The sequence below is a fragment of the Cantharellus anzutake genome, assembly GCF_015039405.1.
Source record: "Cantharellus anzutake strain C23 chromosome Unknown EI90scaffold_2, whole genome shotgun sequence".
Lineage (NCBI taxonomy): Eukaryota > Fungi > Basidiomycota > Agaricomycetes > Cantharellales > Hydnaceae > Cantharellus > Cantharellus anzutake.
The window spans coordinates 1,729,746-1,754,752 of NW_024066952.1; the positions used below are offsets into that span (position 1 = coordinate 1,729,746).

Consider the following 25,007-nt stretch of genomic DNA (forward strand, 5'->3'; position numbering starts at 1 on the left):
TGAGAAACTCCCGTAGGAAACTTCCCTGAGGAGTTACCAAGGGTCCTTCCAAGTAAGTCAGGATTTTTTCGTACATTACACCGTTTCCGTAACCAGGATCTCGAAATGAACGAATTGCCCGAATAGGTATTGTCAAAATTTGTATTCATTTGGCTGAAGAAAGCAGTCACGATCAATGAAGTAGTGAATTGAGGAAAATACCTGGGGAAACTATTTCCATTTCTTCAACGACCCTATCTATACATATGAGCATCTTCTGGCTCACCACTGTTCACACCTTGCCTCTCTCTACTCCCCCTCCAAGTCGGCATTGGTGACTTTTCCTGTTCGATCACAAATGGCAGACATAGAGACCAAGCTGGACCCCATTTCCGATGATAACAAGTCATTGGACCACTCTTCTTCCTCTATCGCAAATGCCGACGTCGTCAGCTATGGGCAGGGTGTAGATGTCGCTGTGGACTTGGTAGCTGGTGAACATGCGAATGACGCTCCAGTTCCACCAGATGTAGCAAGTCGCATTCGGAGGAAGCTTGACTGGCATCTTCTACCCTTGCTCTTCCTGCTCTACACTTGTAATTAATCTCGCTGGTCGGATTCTTTACTTGACACGCTTAATAACGTTTTTGTTCACTTTTGGTACCATATAGGCCAGGGTATGGATAAGTAAGTGAACTTTTCATGTCGTTTGGGGACCTCTGTTTGCGGCGGTTGCTAAATCCAATTTTACATTACACAGGGGTGCTCTAGGTGCAACGGCCATCCTGGGCATTAAGAAGAGTGCCCATTTGAGTGGCGCACAGTTCAACAACTTGGGTTCAGCGTTCTACATTGGCTTCATCGTCTTCGAGTATGGCCATTCTTTGGCCCTTCAGAGGTTTCCCGTCGCAAAATGGCTCACTTTCAACATATTCTTATGGTGAGATGTGGATGTCATCAGGGATTTAGGAGTGTGCGACTGACATGTGTGTTTCCCCAGGGCACTCTTCATTGGATGTCATGCTGCGGCTAAGAGCTATGGTTCCCTTTGTGAGTTTGCGCATTCCTGCTCCATTCGCTACGTTAACCTTGCGATTCCAGTTGCGCTTCGATTCCTCCTTGGTGCCACCGAAGGCGCCGTTACCCTTTGTACGTGTCTAATCCTCTTTCATGGTTGTATTTTATCAATCTTATTTATTTAATGTGCCCCAGCTGTCATGATTGTTTGCAACATGTTTTATAACCGCACCGAGATCGGAGAACGCATAGGCTGGTCAGTCATTCCTCGATCTTAGATTCGTTCATTCCCTAACTCAGCAACTTAAAGGACGTTTCAATGCAACGGCCTCGCTTTGATCTTTTCCTCCGTGTTCTCCTTCGCTGTTTACCATGCCAACCCGAAGGCTTCGCCTAATCAGTGGCAGTGGCTTATGATCGTGAATTCCATTATCTCCTTTATTGTTTTTCTCCTCTTTTTGCGCTTCTTCCCCAATAATCCCTCATCGGCATGGTTTCTTACTCCAGAGGAGCGTGTCATTGCAGTGAAACGTATCCAGGAAAACCGGAACGGTATTGAAACCAAGAAATTCAAGAAGCATCAGTGAGCTTTTGATTTCATTCGTTCTGTTGGAGCTGCTCCTCGATGAACATGGGACTTTCCAATAGGTTCATCGAAGCTCTACGCGATCCCAAGACGTGGCTCTTCTTCCTGTTTGCGGCCATTTCCAACCTTCAGAATGGAATTGGTATTCAGTATGGTATCATCATACTATCCTTCGGCTTCAAGGTTTGGAAAGTGACCTTGCTTTCCATTCCACTCGGCGCTGTGGTGGGTACTTGGAGTTTGTGTGAATCATGTTCGATCTGGTGATAATCCTTATTTCGGCGTCAATCAGCAAATCGTTGGTATAACAGTGGGAGGGTTGTTCCTCCGTCGCTTTCCCAATTCACGAGCATGGATCGGCATGGGTGCCTTCGTGGCACCCATGGTCGGCGCTATTCTGCTTGTCACCCTGCCGTTGCATAATAAGGTGACCAGATTCGTGGTCAATGCGTGTCGTTGAACTGACTAAAAAAATTGCGTATTCACTCAGCACGGACTTCTGGCCGCTTACTATGTCCTAAGTATATTTTCGCATTGTTTCCATTGACAATGGACGACATACTTACCTAATACGTAGATTTGAGTGGTGCTTCTGGCTTCGTTATGGTCTTATCCTGGGTTACTTCCACATCTGCTGGCCATACAAAGAAGCTCACAACGAATGGTATTTTCATGATTGGTTATGCTCTTGGTACGAAATCATTTCTATTCTCACATAAGCCCCTCCTGAGCGAAAAAAAAAAATAGGTCAAATTCTTTCCACCCAGTTCTGGAAGGATAGTTATAAACCACGGAACTATGTCCCGTGGGGAATCACGATGGGTTCTTACGCCGGAAATTGGGTCCTTTTGCTTACGCTCAGGTGGTACCTTCAGAGGGAGAACAAGCGGAGGGATCAACTTCAAGCTGGGTTGGCCAATGAGGACGACATGTTTGGATATGTCGAGCGGGCGGACGAGAAGGGTCAGGTCGTTAGGCAGAAAGTTGAAAAGGCTTTGCTCGATTTGACCGTACGTTCATGCTTGCAACTTCGTTACTGGATCTCAGAATTTAACTCACCCATACTCAGGATCGAGAGAACTTGTCTTTCCGTTACGTTCTGTGAGCCCCCCCCCTCGTTATGCGTGTTCGTCCGCTTTTCCGCGGCATCCTTTTTTAGTATAATTCTTCACGCTCTTCTTTCTCATTGCCGCACCTCCGGTTTTGGGAAATGTCCTTCACGTTTGCGACAACGCGCTACCGTCCATTTCCTTGCCACTGCAAATTTTTCGTGTATATACGCAACTACTATATCCTGCAACTCGACAGTCAAGAAAAAGCACCACGTAGGTCCCTACCCATGACCATGTCGTGATTTTCCCCTCAACTCAGCCCAGCGTCTAATGAACATCCGGGTTTGGGATCGGAATATATATGTTCGAGTAGTGCTCCTGCTAAGTCGGATTCGGATCGGATTGGGGTTGGTCCTGAAAGGATGTGGACTTGACTATGAACACTTAAATCCATGCCAATACCCCCAGTCCTTGCCCAAGATCTGCCAATCTGAAGAAAATCCAACCCCAATCCGATCCGAATCCGGGTTATCAGGAGCCTTATGTTCGAGTTTCCCAGTTTCTCGGAGCGTGGTAAAGCTTGGCGTGTTGATACATTAATCTAGTATTGTGGCTCGGCTGCCCACCAAAGTCCTTTTCTAGTTGCTCGGTTTGACGCGAACGCGCGCCAGTCTGCCAGTGGAGCGTGCACGTAGCTGCTCCCCTTTCGGTGGCGGCCGGCTTTCGAAGTACATACCCCCCCCCCCCCCGGCGCGGGCACGGGAGGCCTGACTCTCATTTTTTTCGAACCCTGGGGTCTTGGGTAGCTCTACAATTAACAACACTATCGTTACCGCGAGGTTCCTGCATCCGTGTGCGCGGGCACCGCATGTGGCAGGTCCGAGCAAACACTATAATTGAAAAATGGAATGGATTTGCCAGACGACAGAATAAACTGAATGACAGGCACCTTCATTAATTAGCGTTTCGGTTGCCCAGGGTATCATGCGGGAACGCCATGAATTCGAGAAGGGTCCAAAACGGCTCCGTTATCTAACTTATTAATTAGCGATCATCGTCTGCATGTCCCCATAAGGACACCCAGCTGCGAAGACCAACTGTATTACGATCTCTTGGGCTATCTGCGGTGATTACCCTGATCTTCATGCCGTTGCACAGGGTAGTCGGTGAATCATCAATGGAACGAGCCATTTTGAAGCGCCGCGGTTTTAGGGTAGGTGAACTACAAGGGGGGGATTGCAAATAAGCGTGACGGCAGTATATGTAATGGCACGGGTTGCAGCATGTGGGGTTTACGAAAGCCCGGTAATTCCATTTAGTTGATTAAGTAAAGTGCAGGCTGGGCCCCGATGTTCGTCAGATTGGAAAATCAAGACCCCAGAAAAAATCAGCATGAGGTTACCCGGACGGGGTACGGGGAAGGAGCTAGGAAGGTCCTGCCCTAGTAATGGGTAAGAGGGCTGCGCCACTGTCGGAAGCGCGCATCCTTAAGGTGTGAGCAGACGCTCCAACTCGACAAAAACAAAAAACAAAAACATGATGCAACTGGGAAGCTGACCGTATCTCCGGCGAGAGCGGTTGGGCCTAGGCCTCTGATGGATGTGCTCAGGAAAGGTGTGGACGGTGGGACGTTGAGCTTCCGCATCGTGTGCAGCACTTAATACTGAGTGGTGAATGGTCAGACACTCCCGGCTATTGCTGGTTGCGATGGCCTTGGTTTCTATCTAGACTATCCACAGCTTGGAATACCCTCGTCTGACCTGTAAAGTGTGTTACCAACGCCGTTTGCGGCAACTGGCTCTCAAGCTGAAGCCTTGAACGTTGGAGTTGCGGAAGCTGGGCGCGAGTTAACCTCATGGAGTGCCAGTGGGCACAGTGAGGAAGCGGACTTGGTAGGTACCTATGAAAACGTAGGCTAACAAATGGCAGTACGGCTATCCTCGCTACAACGTAGCAGACTCGGATTACACGACAAGTGATCTGCTGTACCGCCTGGATTGAAGTTGATTACCGCTCACCTTAGGCGGGACCAACTCGCATCTTCGTTCGGGAGCAGGTTGTTTCTTGAGCCTTGGATTCCTTTCAGAAGGATAGATGGCCGTTCGGGGAAGAGAGGAAAGAGTATTTCAAAGACTGAGTAGTATGTAACTTGCAATCAAAAATACATCGAATTTCCAAAGAGCGTTGGACAGTAATGAGTGAATGGTTGAAGAATGTTAGAGTTCCATTTTGGGCCGCTCGGGATATTCCATGTGGACACTACCGAGGAGCCACATGCGCAAGTTCAGACGAGATCGTACCTGCACATTAATGATTCTGCCGTTGTGATGGATTTCTCTTATGTGGATCCAAGGCGCTTGAAACGCTCGTGCAGCTGGTGTATGCATGACACTCCACTATCATGCTCTCCCAAGCCTCGCATGGTATCAGTGATCTTTCTGACACATCCTGTCATCCTCAATCCGGACTTGATGGTTCCCAGACGCTGTATTAGGGTGGTTGGATTGGAATATTGTGTGCCTGATCTAGGTGATGGATTCCCATGAGAACGCGTCGGTTACGCAGGCATCTGCCTGATGTTTGCGCTCACAAATAATGGAATGGACCCGCCTGGACGTTCCCACGTACTCACAGGCCTAAGGTATTGGCAAACTGAATGAGCACTGCATCTCGAGTTGGCATCAGATCTTCCTAATGTCGTTTGTCTTGCATCCCTCGAAGATGAATCCATCGCCGAACGCTTTTACTGTATCTCCTGCATGATCAGGCCAGGGCCCTTCGGCAGATGGATTCTTTCGTCGACGAAAAATGCACCGACGACGGTGCAGCGGCTGACAAGAACACCGTTAACCCAGCGTATGCTGCCCTTGGCGCTGTCAGGAGCATGAAGTCTGCAGGCTAAATATCCACACATACAGACAGCGGTTGACAAGGTAGCAGTCTGTCAGGGCGCAGGATTTCCGGATCTGATTCGTTAGTCCCTAAGGAGACGCAAATACCAATGACAAGCGCAGAACCTGATACTCTTGTCGTGTCCCACTACATAAGAAAGAAGAAAGCCGTTCAAACACGTCAGGGAGTTTCTTGTCGAACCTTGGGGCAGTATGAACAATCGAATATGTATGTTCAAACTGAAGCGCCACATAGACGCTTCGTCCCTTCATCATTGGGTCTGGCTTATTTACGAACTCCTCGACCTAGTGGACATACTCTCCAAAAGTGCCAATACTTTTGTTATGAAGGCACCCCTGGCCGATATTCCGGTGCCTGTAGTGTATGGGCAGTAAAATTCCCGCTACTCCGTAGCGGGTCCTGCAAATTTTTCGGAATTCGTTTGATGACAAGGTCCTCTATTATTGCCAATTCTGCATAACCACTCGCATCCAGCTTCCTCCGCCTTCCCCCCCCCCTTCTGTCCTCTTTGTACTATCGTTACCCTTCGCTAGTTCCACAATGCTTTCGTGGACGATTCCCGCATATATGATGGCACACCCAGTACCCATCGTAGTGGTGGGAAATGATTGTACTCTTCCCCAACCCGGGCCGTACCTACATCGGAATCGAGCGTCGTTCAGCGCTCAGGTCGACTTCACCTGGTAATCACCTCCATTCCTCAGCAGCTCGATTCTCCAACTATCGAAACATCGGCGACTCTTGAAGCATTTCGACGCCTGTTTTCCCCGGTGCTCCCGGCAGTGGACGCATCATTCAAATGGGCTGAGATTTCCTCTGAGTGGTTTACGGAGACCGTTGCTCCCCTGGGGTCTTCCAGCATGGTCCACAGCAACCGTTCAACCCTATCGAAATACAACCGGGTGGGTGTGACATCCTTGCCTCTCTCGTCTCTTTCCACTAGTCCTCGTGGGTGAGTGACGAGGTGAATTCCAACGACTCGAATGGGGCAGTGCCCACACCACCAAAAATTCTTCATCCATCTTCCTCTGGAAGCGTGCCACCGTTGTGTCACTTGCTATGTAAGCTGGCCCAAACATCACTTGCCATGGCGTCTCCTAACACCAGCAAGTTTGTTCTGCTTATTGTCTTATCCTCTAAATTATCCGCGTAGATTTGTGGCCGCACTCTTTTCTGGGTTGTGCGTTGGATCTGTCTTCCTTTAACAACAAAGGATAAACGATTGCGTTTAATATGCCACGTTTTGAATGCCGACTGTTACGATGCTCCTTGGTTGTGTACATGATGCACCTATCTCCGTGTGTTCTGTAACTTTTCCATGAGAGCCTGCCCATACCTGCGTACGCCGATACTTTCTGCAATAGGCCCCCCCTCGCGAAAATTCGGATTCGCAAACGGCTTGCCAAACGAAAGTAATCGAACTGGCAAGGCGAGAAGAGTAGCGGGTTCTGCCGCACCAGCGGCGTCCACCAGTTAATTATAGATACAAACAAGGGGTGTTATCATCTGCATAATTGTTGTGGGCCACATTATCTCAAAATGCCTCTCTGCATCAGTGATCTCGCGGTGGCCATTAATTCTCACAGGCTCGCCCCACGCAAAATTTTGGGAATGTAAATGCTCGGTCAATGAGCCTGAAAACCTGGGACGGCAGTAAAATTGGATGCGCTGTTTTTTTGACGGCGGCTGTAATATTGATTTCGAGAAGCTCACATTTGGACACCGACCAATTTGGAATATATGGATTGGTTTGATAGTTGATGAGGTCCCCGAACGATGCCCGTGGGCCTTCCGTCATGTAACTTTTTCCACCATCCCGTATATAGGTGACCTTCCAACCCTTTCCACTCGTTGCGTGTTATCGACCCGCCTACTCCGCAATGTGGACCTCCACTCTCTTCATTATTAGCACACTCCTTTTGATATGGCACTATTGCACAATCAAACGTGTTCTACCGGTCGACAAGATTTATGGTGTCAATGTGAGTCCCAATGAATCTACAAGATGACAGGTACTTTCGAGCACGTCTGACATTATTTGCCGCGTCATTCTCTTCTTATAGATTGGTAATTGGTACGCCCCTCTCGCCTTTGGACTACAAAGCGGGATCAACACGCTTTCTTTGTCGCACAGGTTGCTCTCTGAGCCATGGATCTTCCCGGGAAAGTGGATAGCCATGGGCGGAGAAATATGCAACGACTGTTCAAAATGCCGCATGTCAGAATGGTCTCTTTCAAACTATCTCGGTCGCAACAAAACCAATCAAGTGTTCCAAGAACACTGGGCTAACTGGTTGACCCAAGACGATGTCAATGCCATCGTGAATGCAAAGTTGAATACGGTTAGGATCCCAATCCCATTTTGGGTGGTGGAGGATATTGTGGATAACACCACTGAACCATACGCGCAGGGGGGATTAGATGAGCTAGTAAATTTGTCGCCTTTTTTTTTGGCAACCGTTCCGCTGATGCTTCATGCATTGCGACACTGGACAGATCCGAGGCTTGGAGATGTTCCGGAAGGCTGGAATATGGGTCATCCTTGTCCACCACGCCCTTCCTGGAGTTTCCGCTTGTAAGTGCCCCACCCGTCTCGCTACCCTTGTTCTCACCTCTTCTCATTACACACATACTTCCCAGCCAACCAGATGTTCGCAGGTAACTGTACCGAGAACGTTCAGTTTTACTCCTCTCAAGACGACTACAACTACAAGCGTGCGGTGACGTGGGCTATTGTCATGACGTTCCTCACTCATCGTCATCCTGCCTTCAAGACCGTTTTCTCCATCGAGGCTATCAATGAGCCCACCCTGAATTACTCACAGACTCCTGGCCTTAGCCAATGTAAATCTTGCTAACATAGATTTCTGCTGACCTATTCTTACTGAATAGCTTGTTGTCGATGTGCTCAGATTACAAGGCCTTCGTTCTTGGGGTCCGACTCACTGAACTCTCCCTTGGCATCATCTGCGATCGTACCCTCGCCACGGGCGCTCTCACAAATGACATTGTTCTCGCTGCATCCACCAAGGCTATTCCGATCATCACCAAGCTAGCCCGGAAGTATAACATCGAGGACGTCAATTTTGACTTCTTGAATGCGCTTGTGGGTACGAGAGGCAAGGTGAAGCTGAGGGACTTGAAAAATTGGCTGAACAATAGGTTTATCGGGGGAAGGTGCATTGCTACACAGTGGGTCCTTAATCTGTTGACTTGGTTGAGATAAGGGCCCACTGAATACTTCGCTTTCTAGATTCATGAGTCGTGACTGGCAGTACAGTACCAATGGGACTCCTGTTCCTAATCCAGCCGATGCTGCTCGCGGTCCTCAGCTGTAAGTTCCCTTTCGACTGCTCGGGTTCGAACCAACTTTTTTGTTTCTGACTAATCCAGTTACGACAACCATCTCTACTTCTACTTTGGTGGTGTCTCAAAGAACGAAACCGAATATTCCTACATGGTCACTATTTGCAACTACACTTATATCGCTCAAGAAGCATCCATCGGGAATGCGCCCTTTTACACAGGCGAGTGGGCCATCAGCGCAAGTTGGGACGCGACGGATGAGTTCTTGAAGAAGTGGGGAGATGCGCAAAAATTGGCATATGGTGTAGGGTCAGGTTGGATGTTCTGGACATGGAAAGTCGATCCGGATGCAACGGTTCCCAGGCAGGATATGTGGTATGTAGTTGATCTGATAGAAATGATGCTTCTTCGTCCAGGGCCATTGATCGTTCATGTCTAGGTCCTATCAAACTGCCCTTAAAAATGGGTTGCTCAAGCCGGATCCTTCTGCTGTTTTTGATCCCAATGTCTGCGGCCCATACAAATAAATGCTTTGTTGAACGTGTACAACCGCTCGTTGATTTTAGTTTTTCGCCGGGCGCGCTGGTAATTTTCAAGTCTATACTCCTTTCCCATCTCATATTATGTTTGACCACCCAGGATATTCCTGCCGCACCCTGCCCTTTCTGATCTCCGGGATAGAGTCTCGCCCTCCAGGTTATAACCATGTACCGTGTTACATGCCCTGTTGCATGATGGTCACCCATTCTGCAGCCATTCATGTGCATAATTGACATGAAAGTTTTTTTAGTTTCTAAGGTAAGCGCCAATACTTTTGTTATGTATGAGGGCACCCCCCTGGCCGGTGCTTTTAGCGTATAGGGAGTGAAATTTATAGATACACAAGTAAGGAGTGTTGTTATGTATGTATCATCGTTGTGGGCGGGGCCACATTGTCCGAAAATGCCTCTCAGTTGTCCCACGGGTATGTAATTCTCACGGGCTCAATGAAGTATGTATGTAATTGTAAATGCACACCGAACCCGAAAACCTGGAACTATTGATTCGGAGAAGCTTGCATTTGACTAGTTTGGAATATATGAATTGGTTTGACAGATGATCCCCGTGGGCCTTCCATTAGCCTTTTCCACCATCTCGTATATATATACATATCCTCTTTCGCCTCAGGCCATCTTCCAACCTTTTCCACTCGTTGCGTTTTATCGACCCGCCTACTCCACAATGTGGACTTCCACTCTCTTCATTATTATTAGCACTCTCCTTTCGACATGGCACTCTCTAGCCTCTGCGCAGGAAGTTTCCTATGTGTCAGGCATGGGCCGGGATGAACATGGCCTGGATTCAACACCCCTCGTCGATGGAAATGTCCAGTTTAGTTTCGGGCAGTTCGTCAGCACCATAGAGGCAATCACCAACACCCTTTTCAACGGACCCAATCGCACAATCGACCATGTTCTACCGGTCGACAAGATTTATGGTGTTAATGTGAGTCCCATTGGGTCTACAGGGTGACAGGTACTTTCGAGCACGTCTGACATTATTTACCGCGTCATTCTCTCCCTATAGATTGGTAATTGGTACGCCCCTCTCGCCTTTGGGCTATAAAGCGGGATCAACATACCTTCTTTGTCGCGCAGGTTGCTCTCTGAGCCATGGATCTTCCCGGGAAAGTGGATAGCCATGGGCGGAGAAATATGCAACGACTGTTCAAAATGCCGCATGTCAGAGTGGTCACTTTCAAACTATCTCGGTCGCAACAAAACCAATCAAGTGTTCCAAGAACACTGGGCCAGTTGGTTGACCCAAGACGACGTGGATGCGATCGTGAATGCAAAGTTGAATACGGTTAGGATCCCAATCCCATTTTGGGTGGTGGAGGATATCGTGGATACTACCACTGAACCATACGCGCAAGGGGGATTAGATGAGCTAGTGAGTTTCTCACCTTTTTTTTCTTTCTTTGGGAACTGTTCCACTGATCCTTCATGCATTGCGACACTTGACAGATCCGAGGTTTGGAGATGTTCCGGAAGGCTGGAATCTGGGTCGTCCTTGACCACCACGCCCTTCCTGGAGTTTCCGCTTGTAAGTAACCCCCACCCGTCTCGCTACCCTCGTTCTCACCTCCTCTTCCCATTGCACACATACTTCCCAGCCAACCAGATGTTCGCAGGTAATTGCACCAAGAACGTTCAATTCTACTCCTCTCAAGACGACTACAACTACAAGCGTGCCGTGACGTGGGCTATTGTCATGACGTTCCTCACTCATCGTCATCCTGCCTTCAAGACCGTTTTCTCCATCGAGGCTATCAATGAGCCCATCATGAATTACGCGCAGACTCCCGGCCTCAGCCAATGTAAGTCTTGCCAACACAGATTTTCGTTGATCTATTCTTACTGAGTGGCTTGTTGTCGATGTGCTCAGATTACAAGGCCTTCGTTCTTGGAGTTCGACTCACTGAACTCTCCCTCGGCATCATTTGCGATCGTACCCTTGCCGCAGGTGCTCTCACAAATGACATTGTTCTCACCGCATTCATCAAGGCTATTCCGATCATTGCCAAGCTGGCCTGGAAGTATAACATCGAGGACGTCAATTTTGACTTCTTGAACGCGCTTGTGGGTACGAGAGGCAAGGTGAAGCTGAGGGATTTGAAAAATTGGCTGAACAATGGGTTGATCGGGAGAAGGTGTATTGCCACACAGTGAGGCCTTGATCAGTTAACTTATGTTGAGATAAGGGCCCACCAAATACTTGCGCTTTCTAGATTCATGAATCGTGACTGGCAGTACAGCACTGATGGGACTCCTGTTCCTAATCCTGCTGATGCTGCTCGCGGTCCTCAGCTGTAAGTTCCCTTTCGACTGCTAGGGTTCGAACCAACTTTTTTTTTTGGTTTCTGACCAATCTAGTTACGACAACCATATCTACTTCAACTTTGGTGGCGTCTCAAAGAACCAAACTGAATATTCCTACATGGTCACTATTTGCAACTACACTCATATCGCTCAAGAGGCATCCATCAGGAATGCACCCCTCTACACAGGCGAGTGGGCCATCAGCACAAGTTGGGATGCGACGGATGAGTTCTTGAAGAAATGGGGAGATGCGCAAAAATTGGCATATGGCGTAGGGTCAGGTTGGACGTTCTGGACGTGGAAAGTCGATCCGGATGCAACGGTTCCCAGGCAGGATATGTGGTATGTAGTTGATCTGATCGAATGGAATGATGCTTTCTTCGTTCAGGGCCATTGATCGTTCATTGTCCTACTAGGTCCTATCAAACTGCCCTTAAAAATGGGTTACTCACGCTGGATCCTTCTGCTGTTTTCGATCCCAATGTTTGTGCCCCATACAAATAGACACCTCCTTGAACGTGTACAACCACTCGTTTTTTCACCAGACCACGCTGGTAATTTTTCAAGTTTACACTCCTTCCCCATTTCAGATTATGTTTGACCGCCCAGGACATTTGTGCCTATGTAAATATACAAACATATGGCATTCTGTGGACCTAATTAAGCTGCCCATGGTCGCCTCCCACTTCTCACAGAGGTGGCTTGTATGTGAACTTCATTATGCTCTACGGGTCCATTAGCGGGTCATCCGTTGTCATCTGTAGCAGGACGAAATTGATTTAGATATTTTTGTTCGCCTGTTCCCAAACTGTCAAGCAAATTGTACTTCCGCCACCTTATATATTGTTCTTTGCTTCTTCCCCTCGCTGCCCTGCAGCGATATGGTAGATATTCATTCCCAACTCATGATCTACTATAAACTGGTGCTTGGTGACAGTATGTGCTACAGCTGTGTGTGCAGGAATGAAAGGAAAGGCCCAGGGTGGAAAGTTTTCGAGTTTATTTTTGTGTATGTACATCGTGATATGCTGTCAACAAGAAAGCTGTTAGAAAGTGCACTTTCCAGACGTTGCAGGAAATCAATATGAATATGATAGATCCCCTCCCAAAATATCCCCATCATTTCCCAGCCAAATCCACGGGAAACTGGACCTCAATTCGCTGGCGGACAGAGCAAATATCTGATATGGGAAATGTCGCGGAAATCGCATTATCTCCGTGTAATCCCCGCCATTTCCGGCAATGCACGCTAGTTGCCGAAAGACAATTTTGCTGGACCTTCACTCTCATTTCACCGCATCTCTCAATATCTGCTTTTTCAAAATCAGTCTGAGCAGCATCCAGGGTTCAAACGGCCTACATCGATGTCTGAACGGCTTCGCATCAGTGATCTATCGGTTCGAACGATGCGTGGGTAAAAAAACCGCCGTTTCAAACGAGATGGGCTGAAAGTCGATCCGCTTTGTCATTTGAGTTCTTTTACGCGCTCAGGCATTAGTCTTGCTATCCCCAAATGTTCCCGCGAACATCTTTCAAGTATGCCATGTGGCTTTGAGTCTGTTTGGTACTCTGAGGGGTCTGGTTTGACTTCGTCACTCGTTCAGCATCGAACTGAATTGAGTTGGATTGAAATATAGATGTTGCAGTTTGTTGTCCTCCAGTGGCCCAGCTGCAACCCCCTGGGACTGCGGTCAGACCTCCAGGCTGGCATGTGCGGCGTTTCCAATGCATGGTGGTGATCTAAGAACATCCTCATATCCGATACCCCAAATTTAGAAAAGTGCACCGAACCGAATCGTGGTTCAGATTATCCGTTTTGTCCTTGACTACTAAATCCCGTTATTTCATCCGGATCAATACGTCAGTCATTGGGTGGAACTCCCTGAGCATTTTTGGGTGCAACTCGCGGCTTTGGAAGGCCCGTATGGTTCTCAGCGCGTGGCTCAGCGTCTCCTTGGATTTTAACGACTCTCGCTAATGGCCGAAAACAGCTGGCCCTTAAGAGAAGGTCATCGGGGAGATGCTATCTATGCATGCTAGTGGCACTCCAAGGTTCGCCTAGACTCGATCACAATAGAAGTTGACGCCACTCATATATACATAGAAAGCCAGCGTCGACCAATGTCCGCGAGTGATGGGAAGTGGCAAATGTTGCATGGAGTTGGGTAGAAGAATAATCTATGCTGTGAGAGTCGTCCCGAGTCAATTTCTTCCTTTTCGAAACGGTGGATCACAGGTGAGACGTGCTGCTCTGAGCGGTCAGTTTCTGGAGCAAGTATTACGACGAGTGGCCGGCCGTAGGCAAAGCTAGCCCTGGGCGGAGTGTCGCTCGTGAGGTGACCCTCCTGGAGCAACTGTCCTGGAATAGATAGCATTAGCCCAATCCAATCATAAGGTGAGTATTTACGTCCGCCTTTATGAACGAGTGGCGGACAGATTTCTGGAAGGGCTCCTGTTGAATTGAGCTTCAGACAAGGTTATTCACGTACATAACATCAGCCTGTTCCTTTCGGTGCCTTACAATCCAGTTTTGTGTGATTCTCTTGGCATCTTTGAGACTCGACATTGTTCTCTTCATGCTTCGGGCGTGTAGAATATGCGAGAACGCCGTGCAGAAGAGTTACATTGTCAAAGGACAGGCACAATGGCAAGTTAGATTGACTGGCACAATGGAATAAGCCCCAAGATGTCAACTTGATAAACTAGGCCGTAAGAAATAATAACCAGTTGTCGTTGATTCATAGAGCGCCTTGTTCAGCGATAAGGCGTAAGGGCCTGGAGTAATAATGGAAAGCATGGAAAATTTTGCAACAAGGTATAAGGTCTAGCCTCTTCACGTCTTTGTGGATCCGAGTGGTGAAGATAAAAAGTATGGAGAAAGTAACTGCTGCGTCCTGAGATGAAGAAACAAGGTGACCACTTCAAGTCCTCAAGGCCCCTCCGAGGACCGGGAGGTCTATCTCTCTTCAGTCGACACGACGTCTAGCCAAGTTTCAATGCGGACAACGTCAACAGGTGGGTAAGTAAGGCTGGGGCTGGTCATTGTAGAGACGGAAGTTTCGTCGGAATCAGAATCGCTGCTGCGTCCATAGATACCATCGTCATCGAGTTCTCCAGCCTCCTCAGCGTAAGCCTCCGCCTCTTCGACATCAATGTACGAGATATCATCCAGGGCCTCTGTGCGCCCATCCTCGGGAAGATAAAGGAGGTGCCACGTGTGTTCCATTTCACAAACGTCAAAGGGTGGCCACAACATCGAGGCATCGAAGATATCGCATAGTCTAAATGAATGTTTTGATAAGACTTTCAGCGCAAGAAATAATCGGACGCGTTCAAGATAAGGTGAATTGGGGCCAGTCATGAGTTCTTCGGTTTGATCCTCCTCTGGTGGATACTCCCCAAAGAGGAAGGTGTCCACTTCTGAAGCTGCTATTAGGTACTCCCCGGAAGCTTCGTCCCAGAATGGAATGAATGCCAAAAGTGTAAGATGATTCGGCTGCCAGATGACGCCAAATACCATCAGAGACTCGGGCAATGAACGATCTTCTGATTCTTTCGGCCAGGATCCAAGCTCCATTCGTTGTCGGCAGAACAGTGCCAACATTAAGCTCGCCAAACTACCGCGAACTACATGAAAGACATTTTCAAGAGTCTCGGGCGACACTGACTCGTCGCTGGGATCAAAGGCACCGGTAATCAATGCAGGGTTGGAAAAGGATACGGGGAGAGATTGATCAACCCGCTTGGACTCGGCCATGAGCGGTGTAACAAGGTGCCTAACAATGCAAAAACGGACACGGTCCATCGACTGAGAAGGCTGAAATTCTTCTGGGAAACACAATCGGGGCTTTCTGCTCGGACGACAGGATTCAGCAGGGAGCATGTGATGAAATGTTTAAGAACGTGTGACCTCAGTACCCAAGAGCTCGGCGGACCAGATAGTGCATATATAAGCATGTCCTCGGCGGACGCACCGCCACCGTTGTGGATGAGGAGTGAATGAAGCTGGCTTGAAGCATATCTCGTGTCGCGTTTTAAGTATCCGGCTATTTGGAACTCTCGCTTGTCAACGGACCAGTAAGATTCGAGAAATACACGGGCGGTAGACAGCAAAAAGTCGGGTCGTAAATCCATAGGCGAGTCATACCGAGAATCAACTTCTTCAGTGGTGAGTGGTGATATCATGTGCTGCACGGGCGCCAATGTAGCGCCAATCATTAACTGGGACAAAAATGGTTTTTGAACCTTAAGAAGGGAGACTATTGGCTCCTTGAGCTGTGTCTCGGAGAACTAACATGGTTTCAGTGGCATAAGCGTGGATCTAGTCTTGGAATGTATTCACCATCCAGTTGGAGGGCAGTTCCAATTTTCCAGTGTTCCACTGATTTCGAAGGTCCCTCAGATATTTGAGTGGGCCTGCGCAAATATCCGCACTGTCCACGCAGCCGGTGCAAACCAAGTTACTTTAGAAGCAATGAGTACGACCTCAAGGCAGGCAGGATTGGCAACTGACGGACTGAGTCGAAAGTTGAACGATTCCATGAACCAGCGGAGAGCGTTTGGATGCCCTATTGGGGGAGGCTCGCCGCATCCCTGAAACAGGTTCATAAGAACAAGTAGTCAAATGAGATTTTACTTTGCACGTGGGTGCCGCATGTGGCAGTGCGCTTCAGCACTGAGGCCTTCAACGTGAAAGGGGTTATGCTGGATGCGAAACCAAGTATGGCGAGCGCAGATACTGCATGCTGTCGGAAGGCGACAGACGCTGGACTTGATTCGATATTGCGGGCACGAAATATGAGTGACTGGCTGTGTGTCAAATCATCACACTGTGTCGACAATTCTGACACCACATTTAGTGAACGCCCACCTGTTGACTACATCGAGTTTAACCAGCTTTTGTTCCGGATCTCGTTTTCCAGGCCTAGGGCTCGTATAGCATCCCGCATTCGCTCACCCGTGGTGTATGACAATCTCCCCCCGGAACTCAATGTAGGCTCAATTTAGAACCACTCAAGCAAACCCCTCAACATTTTACAGACACTAAGGAGAGGGTTCGAGCAAGAGAACCTTGAGGGTCTCCCACGTGCCGTCTCTTACGGGAGTCTTTTGGCTCTCAACCTGAACCTTGCCTTTGCAACATCCTACCATAAAACCGAAAAGATCGAGACAATTCGTGGTGATGGAAGCGAAGGGCTCAACAATCCGAATAGCCCTGGATGGCCTTCGCCTGATGCAAATAGCCTGGGGACAATGTGGACGTTCGACTCAAATAACAATGTGCTGTTAAACCAAATTTTCCGTGGTTGGCATCGGCGTGAAGATTTCACGGATTTTGGGTACGCCGCAAACACTACCCTGGCTTGAACTGTCTCCCATCTCGAATTCTCTCTTGCAGTGAAACGTTTTCAGCTCCTGGATTCGCTCTCGTCCACTCGATCTCACACGTCAGCTCCATATGTTGTATCGGCGACACGCAGATCCCTGTAGGTGTTGCGGTTGATATCGCATCACGCAGACCAGAGATCCGCCAACAGAAACCATATCAGAAGACGGATGTCATTGCCCGACAGGAACTGATAAAAGCAAGCCTGCCAGTCTTAACCCTGATGGCAATGGCGAGTTCTCATATTGACGCTGGTGGAAACTTGACACAACAGCCGTTTCCAGAGGCCTTCGTGTTCGGCATAGCTGTCTTAACCGAAGAAGTATTGGTCGAACTGCTTACCCCGTACTTTGACGAGAGGTCCAAGAAATGGAAGATATATTGCTCTTCTTGTCATTCTATTCCCTTCGGCGACGTGACGTTGGCTCGCCCGCGACCACATTTCCTTTTTGTAAAATTTCTCAACTTGATATCTGGGATCCATGTACACCATCAAAATGTGGTGCGTACACTGGCCAGACATGAGTGGGATGAGCATGTATTGGCAGTGTTCTCTAAGCCATCTCCTGTCAACTAGTACTAGTCACAAAGCGACGCATTCGGCACGACATCAAACATTGACTTCGTCCTCAACAGACAACTGACGGTTACAAATGAGACTCTTGTCGTGTTGCATCTGTGTTTCCCTGGTTTATTGTTATCCACACGGTGAAACAACAGTGCCTGGTTTGATGGAACGCTCCATGGGGTGATCCGGCTGTTAGCGTGTCCTTGTCAATCGGCGCATGACTCTGTGTTCACCTGGAGTGAATCGCCTCCCAATTTTCCCCCCAGACTGTGTCTTTCGCATCTCCCCATTTTACAATGCCAAATGTCATGCCGGATCACCTTCAAGATCTCCACAGAAAGATCAAAAACTATCAGTACCCTACTATCAGAGACCCAAACCGGACACTCCCCTCGTTCCCAAAGGTGATCAGCAACCTACTTCTTTGGGACCATCTGAGGGGGCTTGGTTTCATCGATCGATCAAAACCCATTGAAAAGCCGATGTCTGCTGGCTTCAAAACAGCTAGGTATGCACAGATTCGCATTCCATCGCAATTTTAGGTGATTGATCATGATTGGGGTAGCGGCGTGAGTGTTGGGGATGTCACATCACGAAGTCTCCGAGCCTTTTCGAGTTGGGACGAATATGCTACAAGAGGTTCTCTTGCAGACCCCGACGCCCGGAGCGAACATCAGAAGGGTATGGAGATGTTTGCGAGTCTCTTCAGGGAAGTTGAGCCGGTGGTTGCAAAGTTGCCCGATTCCCTTAATGTGAGCAAGTGTCGGTCATATGTTCCGTATTTGCGGGTGCGTCTTACGCTATGAATATTGATCACAGGTACTTCCCTCCAATTGGAGGCAAATTACGTTGGGAGAATTGGCCGACTTAAACGACGGGTTTGAAATGCTAGAAGTGGTTGCGGCAGCACTGTGCCTTCACACCCTGAAGGACAAAACCGTGGGTCATCGAGCCTCGAACTTCCAAGAATGTGTCACGATGCTGAGGGGAAACAAAATAATATTTGAATTCATCATTCGATTGTTACTCCCACATCATAGAGGGGCGGTGCCCACCGAGATGGACACCGAGAGAAACGTTGGTGCAACCGTAATGCCGTTCTTTGATATTGCTTCGAATCCATCATTCTTCTGCCACTCGTAAGCGTGTTAGTGGGCCCACGCTATCACCTGAGCACTGAATGTTGATCATTAGAAACCAGCCTCTTATTACTCCCCCTATCATGGGGTTCGGGAGTACAACTCCTCACCCCGACTTACTGACATCCGTGGGCTTCAACGAGCTGATGGACATCCGAGTCGGAATCTTTATTGGGGAAGCCAAACGTCCGGGGACGGAGGGCCCCACACATACAAAGCCCCAACCAACACCCGCGTCGTCTAGCTTGTCAGTGCCAAAGACGCAATCCGCTGCAAAGCCTGATTTCACCCAAGCTCTGAACCAAACGTTCCTCGCGTCGCTTCCTATTCTGTCGCTTATTGCGTTGGCTGCGACTAATGGAACGCAATTCAGTCCTAGCAACCCCCCTCCTCTCCCCAGACATGGTTTTGTCTTTGGATTGCGCTATTCTGCAGCAATGATCATAGTAGACATTATGTTCCCATCATGGGACCAGCAAGCAGTTGGTGCCCCCGATGCCCCATCCTCCGGCTGGGTGTATAATACGGCTAGGCTTGGAGAATTTTCCCTATTAGACATGTTTGTTGGAGACCAGTTGAGTGCGGAGGCGTTGAGGTTCCTGGAGGTTATGGCCGAAATCCTAGAACACAACAACCGATTATTTGAAGAATTGTCAGCTGCTTCATTCCATGGGATCGTGGGAGAAGCGTTTAAGGTTTGGAGGCATGGTATTACTGATGAAGGATTATGGCTGGAGCACTTGCTGCATCTTGATCCAGCATATGGAGAAGCCCTGAGACGTGAGGACGTTTCCACGATCCAAGAAGACTACCGTTTTAGAGATGAAGAAAAGGAGCGAGAGAAGAGGGAAAAGAAGGAAAAGAAGAGCAAGGAGGGCAAAGGCAAGGACAAAGACAAGGGGGAAGCTCGTGCCCTGGAGGAGCAGATAGCAGCGCTGGCGGTGGGAAAGCCAAGTGTTAAACACCAGTAAAGTTGCATCCTAGCTACCAGAACAACAGATTCCCGGTCACTTACAGCCCTCGTCACAAAAAAACAGTGCGCCAGATATGGGTGAATGAAGCTCTGGGGTCTATTCGAGAGCATGGAAAGACCACTCAAAAACACTTCCATGATTGACTCCTTGCCATGCACGATACTCCACGTAATCCCACTGCCGCGGCCCAACAAAGATGCGCTGGTGCGCGCACTAAGCCTCGATATAGAGAACTGGATTGAAATATTGAAGTTACTCAGTATGCCCGCTGTTTCAGAATAAATGAATTTTTACTCTTGGCTGGAAAGGAAAACCTTGGCCCCGATATGGGGGACTGAGTGAACGTACATAAAAGCAATGCTGAATCGCTGGTTCATCAGGTGGCTCACTTTCAAACCGATCAGAGGCCACAAGGTGTTGGATTTGCAGCCCTGTTTTACTGTGCCTACGATTAAAACATAATGAAGGCAAGGTGCCAAAGGGCACTAGAAGAAATTACGGGAAAATGAACTGTTGTATACTGAGGCGAGAAACCGGGATGCCTGCCTAAGTCCCCCAGGCCCCTCTGAAGCCCACGAAGTCTATCCCTCTTCAGTCAATACTGTATCGAGCCAGGTTTCAATGCAGTCGGTGTCAATGGGTGGGTAAGTGAGGCTGGGGCAGGTCGTTGTGGAGACGGAGGTTCTGTCTGAATCAGAATCACTACTGCACCCATAGATGTCGTCTTCATCAGATTCCCCAGCTTCCTCCTCATCATAAGTCTCCGCCACTTCAACATCGATGTGTGAGACATCATCCAGCGCCTCTGTGCGCCCATCCTGGGGGAGATAGAGAAGGTGCCACTTGTGCTCCATTTCACAAACGTCGAAGGGTGGCCACGACATCGAGGCGTCAAAGACGTCACAAAGTCTAAATGAATGTTTTGATAGAACTTTCAGAGCAAGAAACAGTCGGACGCGTTCAAGATAAGGTGAATTGGGGCCAGTCATGAGTTCTTCGGTTTGATCCTCTTCTGGCGGATACTCCCCAAAGAGGAAGGTGTCCACTTCTGAAGCTGCTATGAGATACTCCCCGGAAGCTTCGTCCCAGAATGGAATGAATGCCAAAAGTGTAAGGCGACTCGGCTGCCAGATGAGGCCGAATACCATCAAAGATTCAGGCAATTTACGATCTTCTGTCGACCAGAATCCAGCCCCAATTCGTTGTCGACAGAACAATGCCAACATTAGGCACGCCAGACTACCACGAACTACATGAAAAACATTTTCAAAAGTTTCGGGCGACACTGACTCATCGCTAGGATCAAAGGCACCCGTGATCAAAGCAGGGTTGGAAAAGGATACGGGGAGATACTGATCAATCCTCTTAGACTCAGCCATCAGCGGTGTGATGAGGTGCCTGACAATGCAAAAACGGATACGGTCTATCGGCTGAGAAGGCTGAAATTCGTCTGGGAAGCACAATCGAGGCTTTCTGCTCGGACAATAGAGTTCAGCACAGAGCATGTGATAAAATGTCTAGGAATGTGTGACCTTAGTACCCAAGAGCTCGGTGAACCAGATAATGCATATATAAGCATGTCATCAGTGGATGCACCGCCACCGTTGTGTATAAGCAATGAATGAAGCTGGCTCGAAGCGTATCTTGTGTCACGTTTTAAGTACCCGAGCATTTGGAACCGTCGCGTGTCGGCGGTCCAGTAAGATTCGAGAAATACGCGAGCGGTAGACAGCAAAAAGTCGGGTCGCAAATCCATAGGCGAGTCGTATCGGGAATCAACTTCTTCAGTGGTGAGCGGTAATAGCATGTGCTGAATTGGTGCCAATGTAGCGCCAATCATTAACTGGGACAAAAACGGCTTTTGGACGTTAAGAAGGGACACTATTGGCTCTTCGAGCTGTGCTTCAGAGAACTAACGTGTTTTCAGAGGCATAAGAGTGGATCTAGTATTGGGAAGTATTCACCATCCAGTCGGAGGGCAGTCCCAGCTTTCCGGTATTCCACTGATTTCGTAGGTCCCTCAAATATTTTACGTGGCTGGAGAGTGAGTTTGCGTAAACACCCGCACCATCCAGGCCAGCGTGAACCAAGTCACTTCAGAAGCAATGAGTATGGATTGTGCTTAAAGGTGAGCAGGATTGGCAACTAACGGACTGAGACGAAAGTTAAACGATTCCACGAACCAGCGGAGAGCGTTCGGATGCCCTATCGGAAGAGGATGGCCGCATCCCTGAAGGGGGTTCATAAGAACAAGCAAACTGTAATTGTGTTCTAATGTGGCACGTGGGTGCCCATTGTGGCAGTACTTGCGAATCGAGACACTTCAACAGTGATGGAACAAGTTATGCTTTGGACGGAATCAGGCGCAACGAGCGTAGACACTGCGGACTCCTACGTGGCGACAGACTCTGGACTTGATTCTATATTGCGGGCGCGAAATATGACTGACTGGCTGTGCGTGTCAAGTCATCTCTCTGTGGGGACAATTCTGATACCACATTCAGTGAATGCCCACCCGTTGAATACACCGAGTTGAACGACATTTTGTTCCGGGACTCATTTTCCAGTCCCAGGGCTCGTATAGCGTCTCGTATCCGCTCACCTGTGGTTTATGACAATCTCCCCTCGGAACTTAACGTAGGCTCAATTTAGAACCGCTCGAGCAGACCCTCAATATTTTTCAGACACTAAGGAGAGGGTTCGAGCAAGAGGAACTCAGGAGTCTCCCACGTTCTGCCTCTTACGGAAGTCTCTTGGCTCTCAACTTAAACCTGGCCTTTGCAACATCCTACTATAAAGCCGAAAAGATCGAGATAATTCATGGTGATGGCAGTAATGGGCTCAATAATCCAAACAGCCCCGGTTGGCCTTCACTTGATGCAAGCAACCTGGGGACAATGTGGACGCTCGACTCAAATAACAATATGCTGATAAACCAAATTTTCCGCGGCTGGCATCGGCGTGAAAATTTCACAGATTTTGGGTATGGCCAAAGTATTATCTCGGCTTGTGGAATCACTCGTCCTGAATTCTTCCTTGCAGTAAAAAATTTTTGGTTCCTGGATTCGCTCTCGTCGACTCGATCTCACACTTCAGCTCTATATTCTGTATTGGCGGCACGCAGATCCCTGTGGGCGTTGCGGTTGACATGGCATCACGTAGACCAGAGATCTGCCAGCAGGAACCTTATCAGCAGGCGGATGTCATTGCTCGGCAGGAACTGATAAAAGCAAGCCTACCAGTCTTGACCCTGATGGCAATGGCAAGTTGTCATATTGACGCCGGTGGAAATTTGGTGCGTCAGCCGTTTCCAGAGGCTTTCGTGTTTGGCATAGCTGTCTTAACCGAAGAAGTATTGGTCGAATTGCTTGCCCCGTACTTTGACGAGAAGTCGAAGAACTGGAAGATATATTGCTCTTCTTGTCATTCCATTGTCCTTGGCGACCCGACGTTGGCTCGCGCGCGACCACATTTCCTTTTTGTAAGATTCCTCAACTTAATATCTGGGATCCATGTACACCATCAAAATGTGGTGCATACACTGGCCAGACATGAGTGGGACGAGCATGTATTGGCAGTGTTCTCTAAGCCATCTTCTGCCAACTAGTACTAGTCACACAGCGACGCATTCGGCACGACATTGAACATCAACTTCGTCCTCAACAGCCAACCGACGGTTACAAATGAGACTCTAGCCGCGTTTCAACTGTGTTTCCCTGGTTTATTGTTATGCACACGGTGAAACAACATTTTATGGAACGCTCCATGGGTTGATCCGGCTGTTGGCGTGCCCTTGTCAATCGGCGCATGACTTCGTGTTCACATCTGGAGCAAATCGCCTCCCAATTTTCCCCCCGGACTGTGCCTTTCACATCCTCCCGTTTTACAGTGCCAGATCAAGATCTCCACAAAAAGATCAGGAAACTATCAGTATCAGGGACCCAAACCGGACACTCGTTCCCAAAGGTGATAAGTAACCTACTTTAAAACAGCCAGATATGTACAGATCCGCATTCCATCGCAATTTAGGTGAATGATCATAATTGGGGTAGCGGCGTGAGTGTTGGGGATGTCACACCACGAAGTCTCCGAGCCTTTTCGGGTTGGGACGGATATCCTCCCTTGCAGATCCCGACGCCCGGAGCGAACATCAGAAGGGCATGGAAAAGTTTGCGAGTCACTTTGAGCCGGTAGTTGAAAAGTTACCCGATTCCCTTAATGTGAGCAGGTGTCGGTCATATCTTCCCTATTTGCGGGTGCGTCTTGCGCTATGAAATATTGAACACAGGTACTTCGAGGCAAATTACATTGAGAGAATTGGCCGACTTAAACGACGGGTTTGAGACGCTAGAAGTGGTTGCGGCCACACTGTGCCTTCACACCCTGGAGGACAAAACCGTGGGGATCGAGCCTCAAATTTCCAAGAGTGTGTCACGATGCTGAGGGAAAACAAGATAATTTTTGTTCGATTGTTACTCCCACATCATAGAGGGGCGGTGCCCACCGAGACGGACACCATTGATGCAACCGTAATACCATTCTTTGATATCGCTTCGAATCCATCGTTCTTCTGCCATTCGGAAACGTGTTAGCAGGCCCACGCTATCACTTGAGCACCGAATGTTGATCATCAGAAACCAGCCTCTTATTACTCCCCCCATTATGAGGTTCGGGAGTACAACTCCTCGCTGATATCCGTGGGCTTCAACGAGCTGATGGGCATCCGAGTCGGAATCTTTATTGGAGAAGCTAATCGTCCGGAAACAAAGGGCCATACGAAGACCCAAGACCCGCATCGCCTAGCTTGTCAGTGCCAAAGACGCAATCCGCTGCAAAGCCTGATTTCACCCAAGCTCTGAGTCAGACGTTCCCCGCATCGCTCCCTATTCTATCGATTAATGGAACGCAATTCAGTCCTAGCAACCCCCCTCCTCTCCCCAGACATGGTTTTGTCTTTGGATTGCGCTCTTCTGCAGCATTGACCATAGTAGACATTATGCTCCCACCATGGGACGAGGCAAACAGTTGGTGCCCCCGATGCCCCATCCCCCGGCCGGGTGCATAATACGGCTAGGCTTGGAGAATTTCCCCTATTAGACATGTTTGTTGAGTGCGGAGGCGTTGAGGTTATGGCCAAAATCCTAGAACACAACAACCGATTATTTGAGGAATTGTCAGCTACTTCATTCCATGGGGTCGTGAGAGAAGCGTTTAAGGTTTGGAGGC

General features: G+C 48.7%; 8 protein-coding genes across 8 annotated transcripts; 6 read left to right on the forward strand and 2 right to left on the reverse strand.

The window, feature by feature from the left end:
- The first annotated feature begins 235 nt into the window (after window positions 1-235).
- EI90DRAFT_2965014 (MFS general substrate transporter) lies at window positions 236-2,950 on the forward strand. Its single transcript, XM_039055509.1, has 13 exons — window positions 236-575; window positions 651-666; window positions 740-919; window positions 980-1,029; window positions 1,081-1,128; window positions 1,192-1,252; window positions 1,307-1,579; window positions 1,645-1,807; window positions 1,875-2,009; window positions 2,073-2,103; window positions 2,160-2,273; window positions 2,330-2,592; window positions 2,652-2,950. Exons 1-13 carry the CDS (start codon window positions 338-340, stop codon window positions 2,685-2,687), a joined length of 1,608 nt encoding a protein of 535 aa, XP_038923569.1. The 5' UTR covers window positions 236-337; the 3' UTR covers window positions 2,688-2,950.
- A 4,477-nt stretch (window positions 2,951-7,427) lies between these two features.
- EI90DRAFT_3115612 (glycoside hydrolase) lies at window positions 7,428-9,380 on the forward strand (the record flags this gene model as incomplete). Its single annotated transcript, XM_039062805.1, has 8 exons — window positions 7,428-7,529; window positions 7,611-7,976; window positions 8,044-8,122; window positions 8,188-8,391; window positions 8,460-8,739; window positions 8,801-8,881; window positions 8,941-9,228; window positions 9,293-9,380. The coding sequence occupies 8 exons, from the start codon at window positions 7,428-7,430 to the stop codon at window positions 9,378-9,380; spliced, it is 1,488 nt and encodes a 495-aa protein (XP_038923570.1).
- Window positions 9,381-10,074: 694 nt separating this feature from the next.
- Window positions 10,075-12,218, forward strand: EI90DRAFT_3115613 (glycoside hydrolase; the record flags this gene model as incomplete). Its single annotated transcript, XM_039062806.1, has 9 exons — window positions 10,075-10,338; window positions 10,420-10,430; window positions 10,491-10,785; window positions 10,860-10,938; window positions 11,009-11,212; window positions 11,281-11,560; window positions 11,624-11,704; window positions 11,769-12,056; window positions 12,131-12,218. 9 exons carry the CDS (start codon window positions 10,075-10,077, stop codon window positions 12,216-12,218), a joined length of 1,590 nt encoding a protein of 529 aa, XP_038923571.1.
- A 2,040-nt stretch (window positions 12,219-14,258) lies between these two features.
- EI90DRAFT_3031436 (uncharacterized protein) lies at window positions 14,259-16,360 on the reverse strand. The gene is given in 6 exon segments (XM_039058317.1): window positions 14,259-14,293; window positions 14,304-14,443; window positions 14,454-15,565; window positions 15,625-16,004; window positions 16,057-16,177; window positions 16,228-16,360. 4 exon segments carry the CDS (start codon window positions 16,320-16,322, stop codon window positions 14,671-14,673), a joined length of 1,491 nt encoding a protein of 496 aa, XP_038923572.1. The 5' UTR covers window positions 16,323-16,360; the 3' UTR covers window positions 14,259-14,293; window positions 14,304-14,443; window positions 14,454-14,670.
- A 76-nt stretch (window positions 16,361-16,436) lies between these two features.
- On the forward strand, window positions 16,437-17,677 carry EI90DRAFT_3115615 (uncharacterized protein; the record flags this gene model as incomplete). Its single annotated transcript, XM_039062807.1, has 4 exons — window positions 16,437-16,525; window positions 16,574-16,706; window positions 16,755-17,053; window positions 17,113-17,677. The coding sequence occupies 4 exons, from the start codon at window positions 16,437-16,439 to the stop codon at window positions 17,675-17,677; spliced, it is 1,086 nt and encodes a 361-aa protein (XP_038923573.1).
- An 870-nt stretch (window positions 17,678-18,547) lies between these two features.
- On the forward strand, window positions 18,548-20,030 carry EI90DRAFT_832167 (uncharacterized protein). The gene has a single exon (XM_039068124.1). It carries the CDS (start codon window positions 18,849-18,851, stop codon window positions 19,776-19,778), a length of 930 nt encoding a protein of 309 aa, XP_038923574.1. The 5' UTR covers window positions 18,548-18,848; the 3' UTR covers window positions 19,779-20,030.
- A 132-nt stretch (window positions 20,031-20,162) lies between these two features.
- On the reverse strand, window positions 20,163-21,791 carry EI90DRAFT_3031443 (uncharacterized protein). The gene is made up of 2 exons (XM_039058318.1): window positions 21,314-21,791; window positions 20,163-21,254 (listed from the first exon to the last, which is right to left on the reverse strand). Exons 1-2 carry the CDS (start codon window positions 21,619-21,621, stop codon window positions 20,363-20,365), a joined length of 1,200 nt encoding a protein of 399 aa, XP_038923575.1. The 5' UTR covers window positions 21,622-21,791; the 3' UTR covers window positions 20,163-20,362.
- Window positions 21,792-22,113: 322 nt separating this feature from the next.
- On the forward strand, window positions 22,114-23,736 carry EI90DRAFT_3031446 (uncharacterized protein; the record flags this gene model as incomplete). The annotated part of the gene is made up of 6 exons (XM_039058319.1): window positions 22,114-22,235; window positions 22,286-22,418; window positions 22,466-22,764; window positions 22,824-23,422; window positions 23,465-23,514; window positions 23,713-23,736. The coding sequence occupies 4 exons, from the start codon at window positions 22,114-22,116 to the stop codon at window positions 23,386-23,388; spliced, it is 1,119 nt and encodes a 372-aa protein (XP_038923576.1). The 3' UTR covers window positions 23,389-23,422; window positions 23,465-23,514; window positions 23,713-23,736.
- Window positions 23,737-25,007: the final 1,271 nt, after the last annotated feature.

Bases quoted from the DNA above. Each gene is read 5' to 3' on its own strand.
- EI90DRAFT_2965014 (XM_039055509.1), top strand. From the start codon at position 338: ATGGCAGACATAGAGACCAAGCTGGACCCCATTTCCGATGATAACAAG. The intron at 1,580-1,644 runs GTGAGCTTTTGA...ACTTTCCAATAG, and splicing joins AAGAAATTCAAGAAGCATCA to GTTCATCGAAGCTCTACGCG. The intron at 2,274-2,329 runs GTACGAAATCAT...AAAAAAAAATAG, and splicing joins CATGATTGGTTATGCTCTTG to GTCAAATTCTTTCCACCCAG.
- EI90DRAFT_832167 (XM_039068124.1), top strand. From the start codon at position 18,849: ATGTTGATCATTAGAAACCAGCCTCTTATTACTCCCCCTATCATGGGG.
- EI90DRAFT_3031436 (XM_039058317.1), bottom strand. From the start codon at position 16,322: ATGAACCTGTTTCAGGGATGCGGCGAGCCTCCCCCAATAGGGCATCCA. The intron at 16,178-16,227 runs GTCAGTTGCCAA...TTGCTTCTAAAG, and splicing joins TTCAACTTTCGACTCAGTCC to TAACTTGGTTTGCACCGGCT. The intron at 15,566-15,624 runs GTCACACGTTCT...TCGTCCGAGCAG, and splicing joins CCGAGCTCTTGGGTACTGAG to AAAGCCCCGATTGTGTTTCC.
- EI90DRAFT_3031443 (XM_039058318.1), bottom strand. From the start codon at position 21,621: ATGATTGGCGCTACATTGGCACCAATTCAGCACATGCTATTACCGCTC. The intron at 21,255-21,313 runs GTCACACATTCC...TTGTCCGAGCAG, and splicing joins CCGAGCTCTTGGGTACTAAG to AAAGCCTCGATTGTGCTTCC.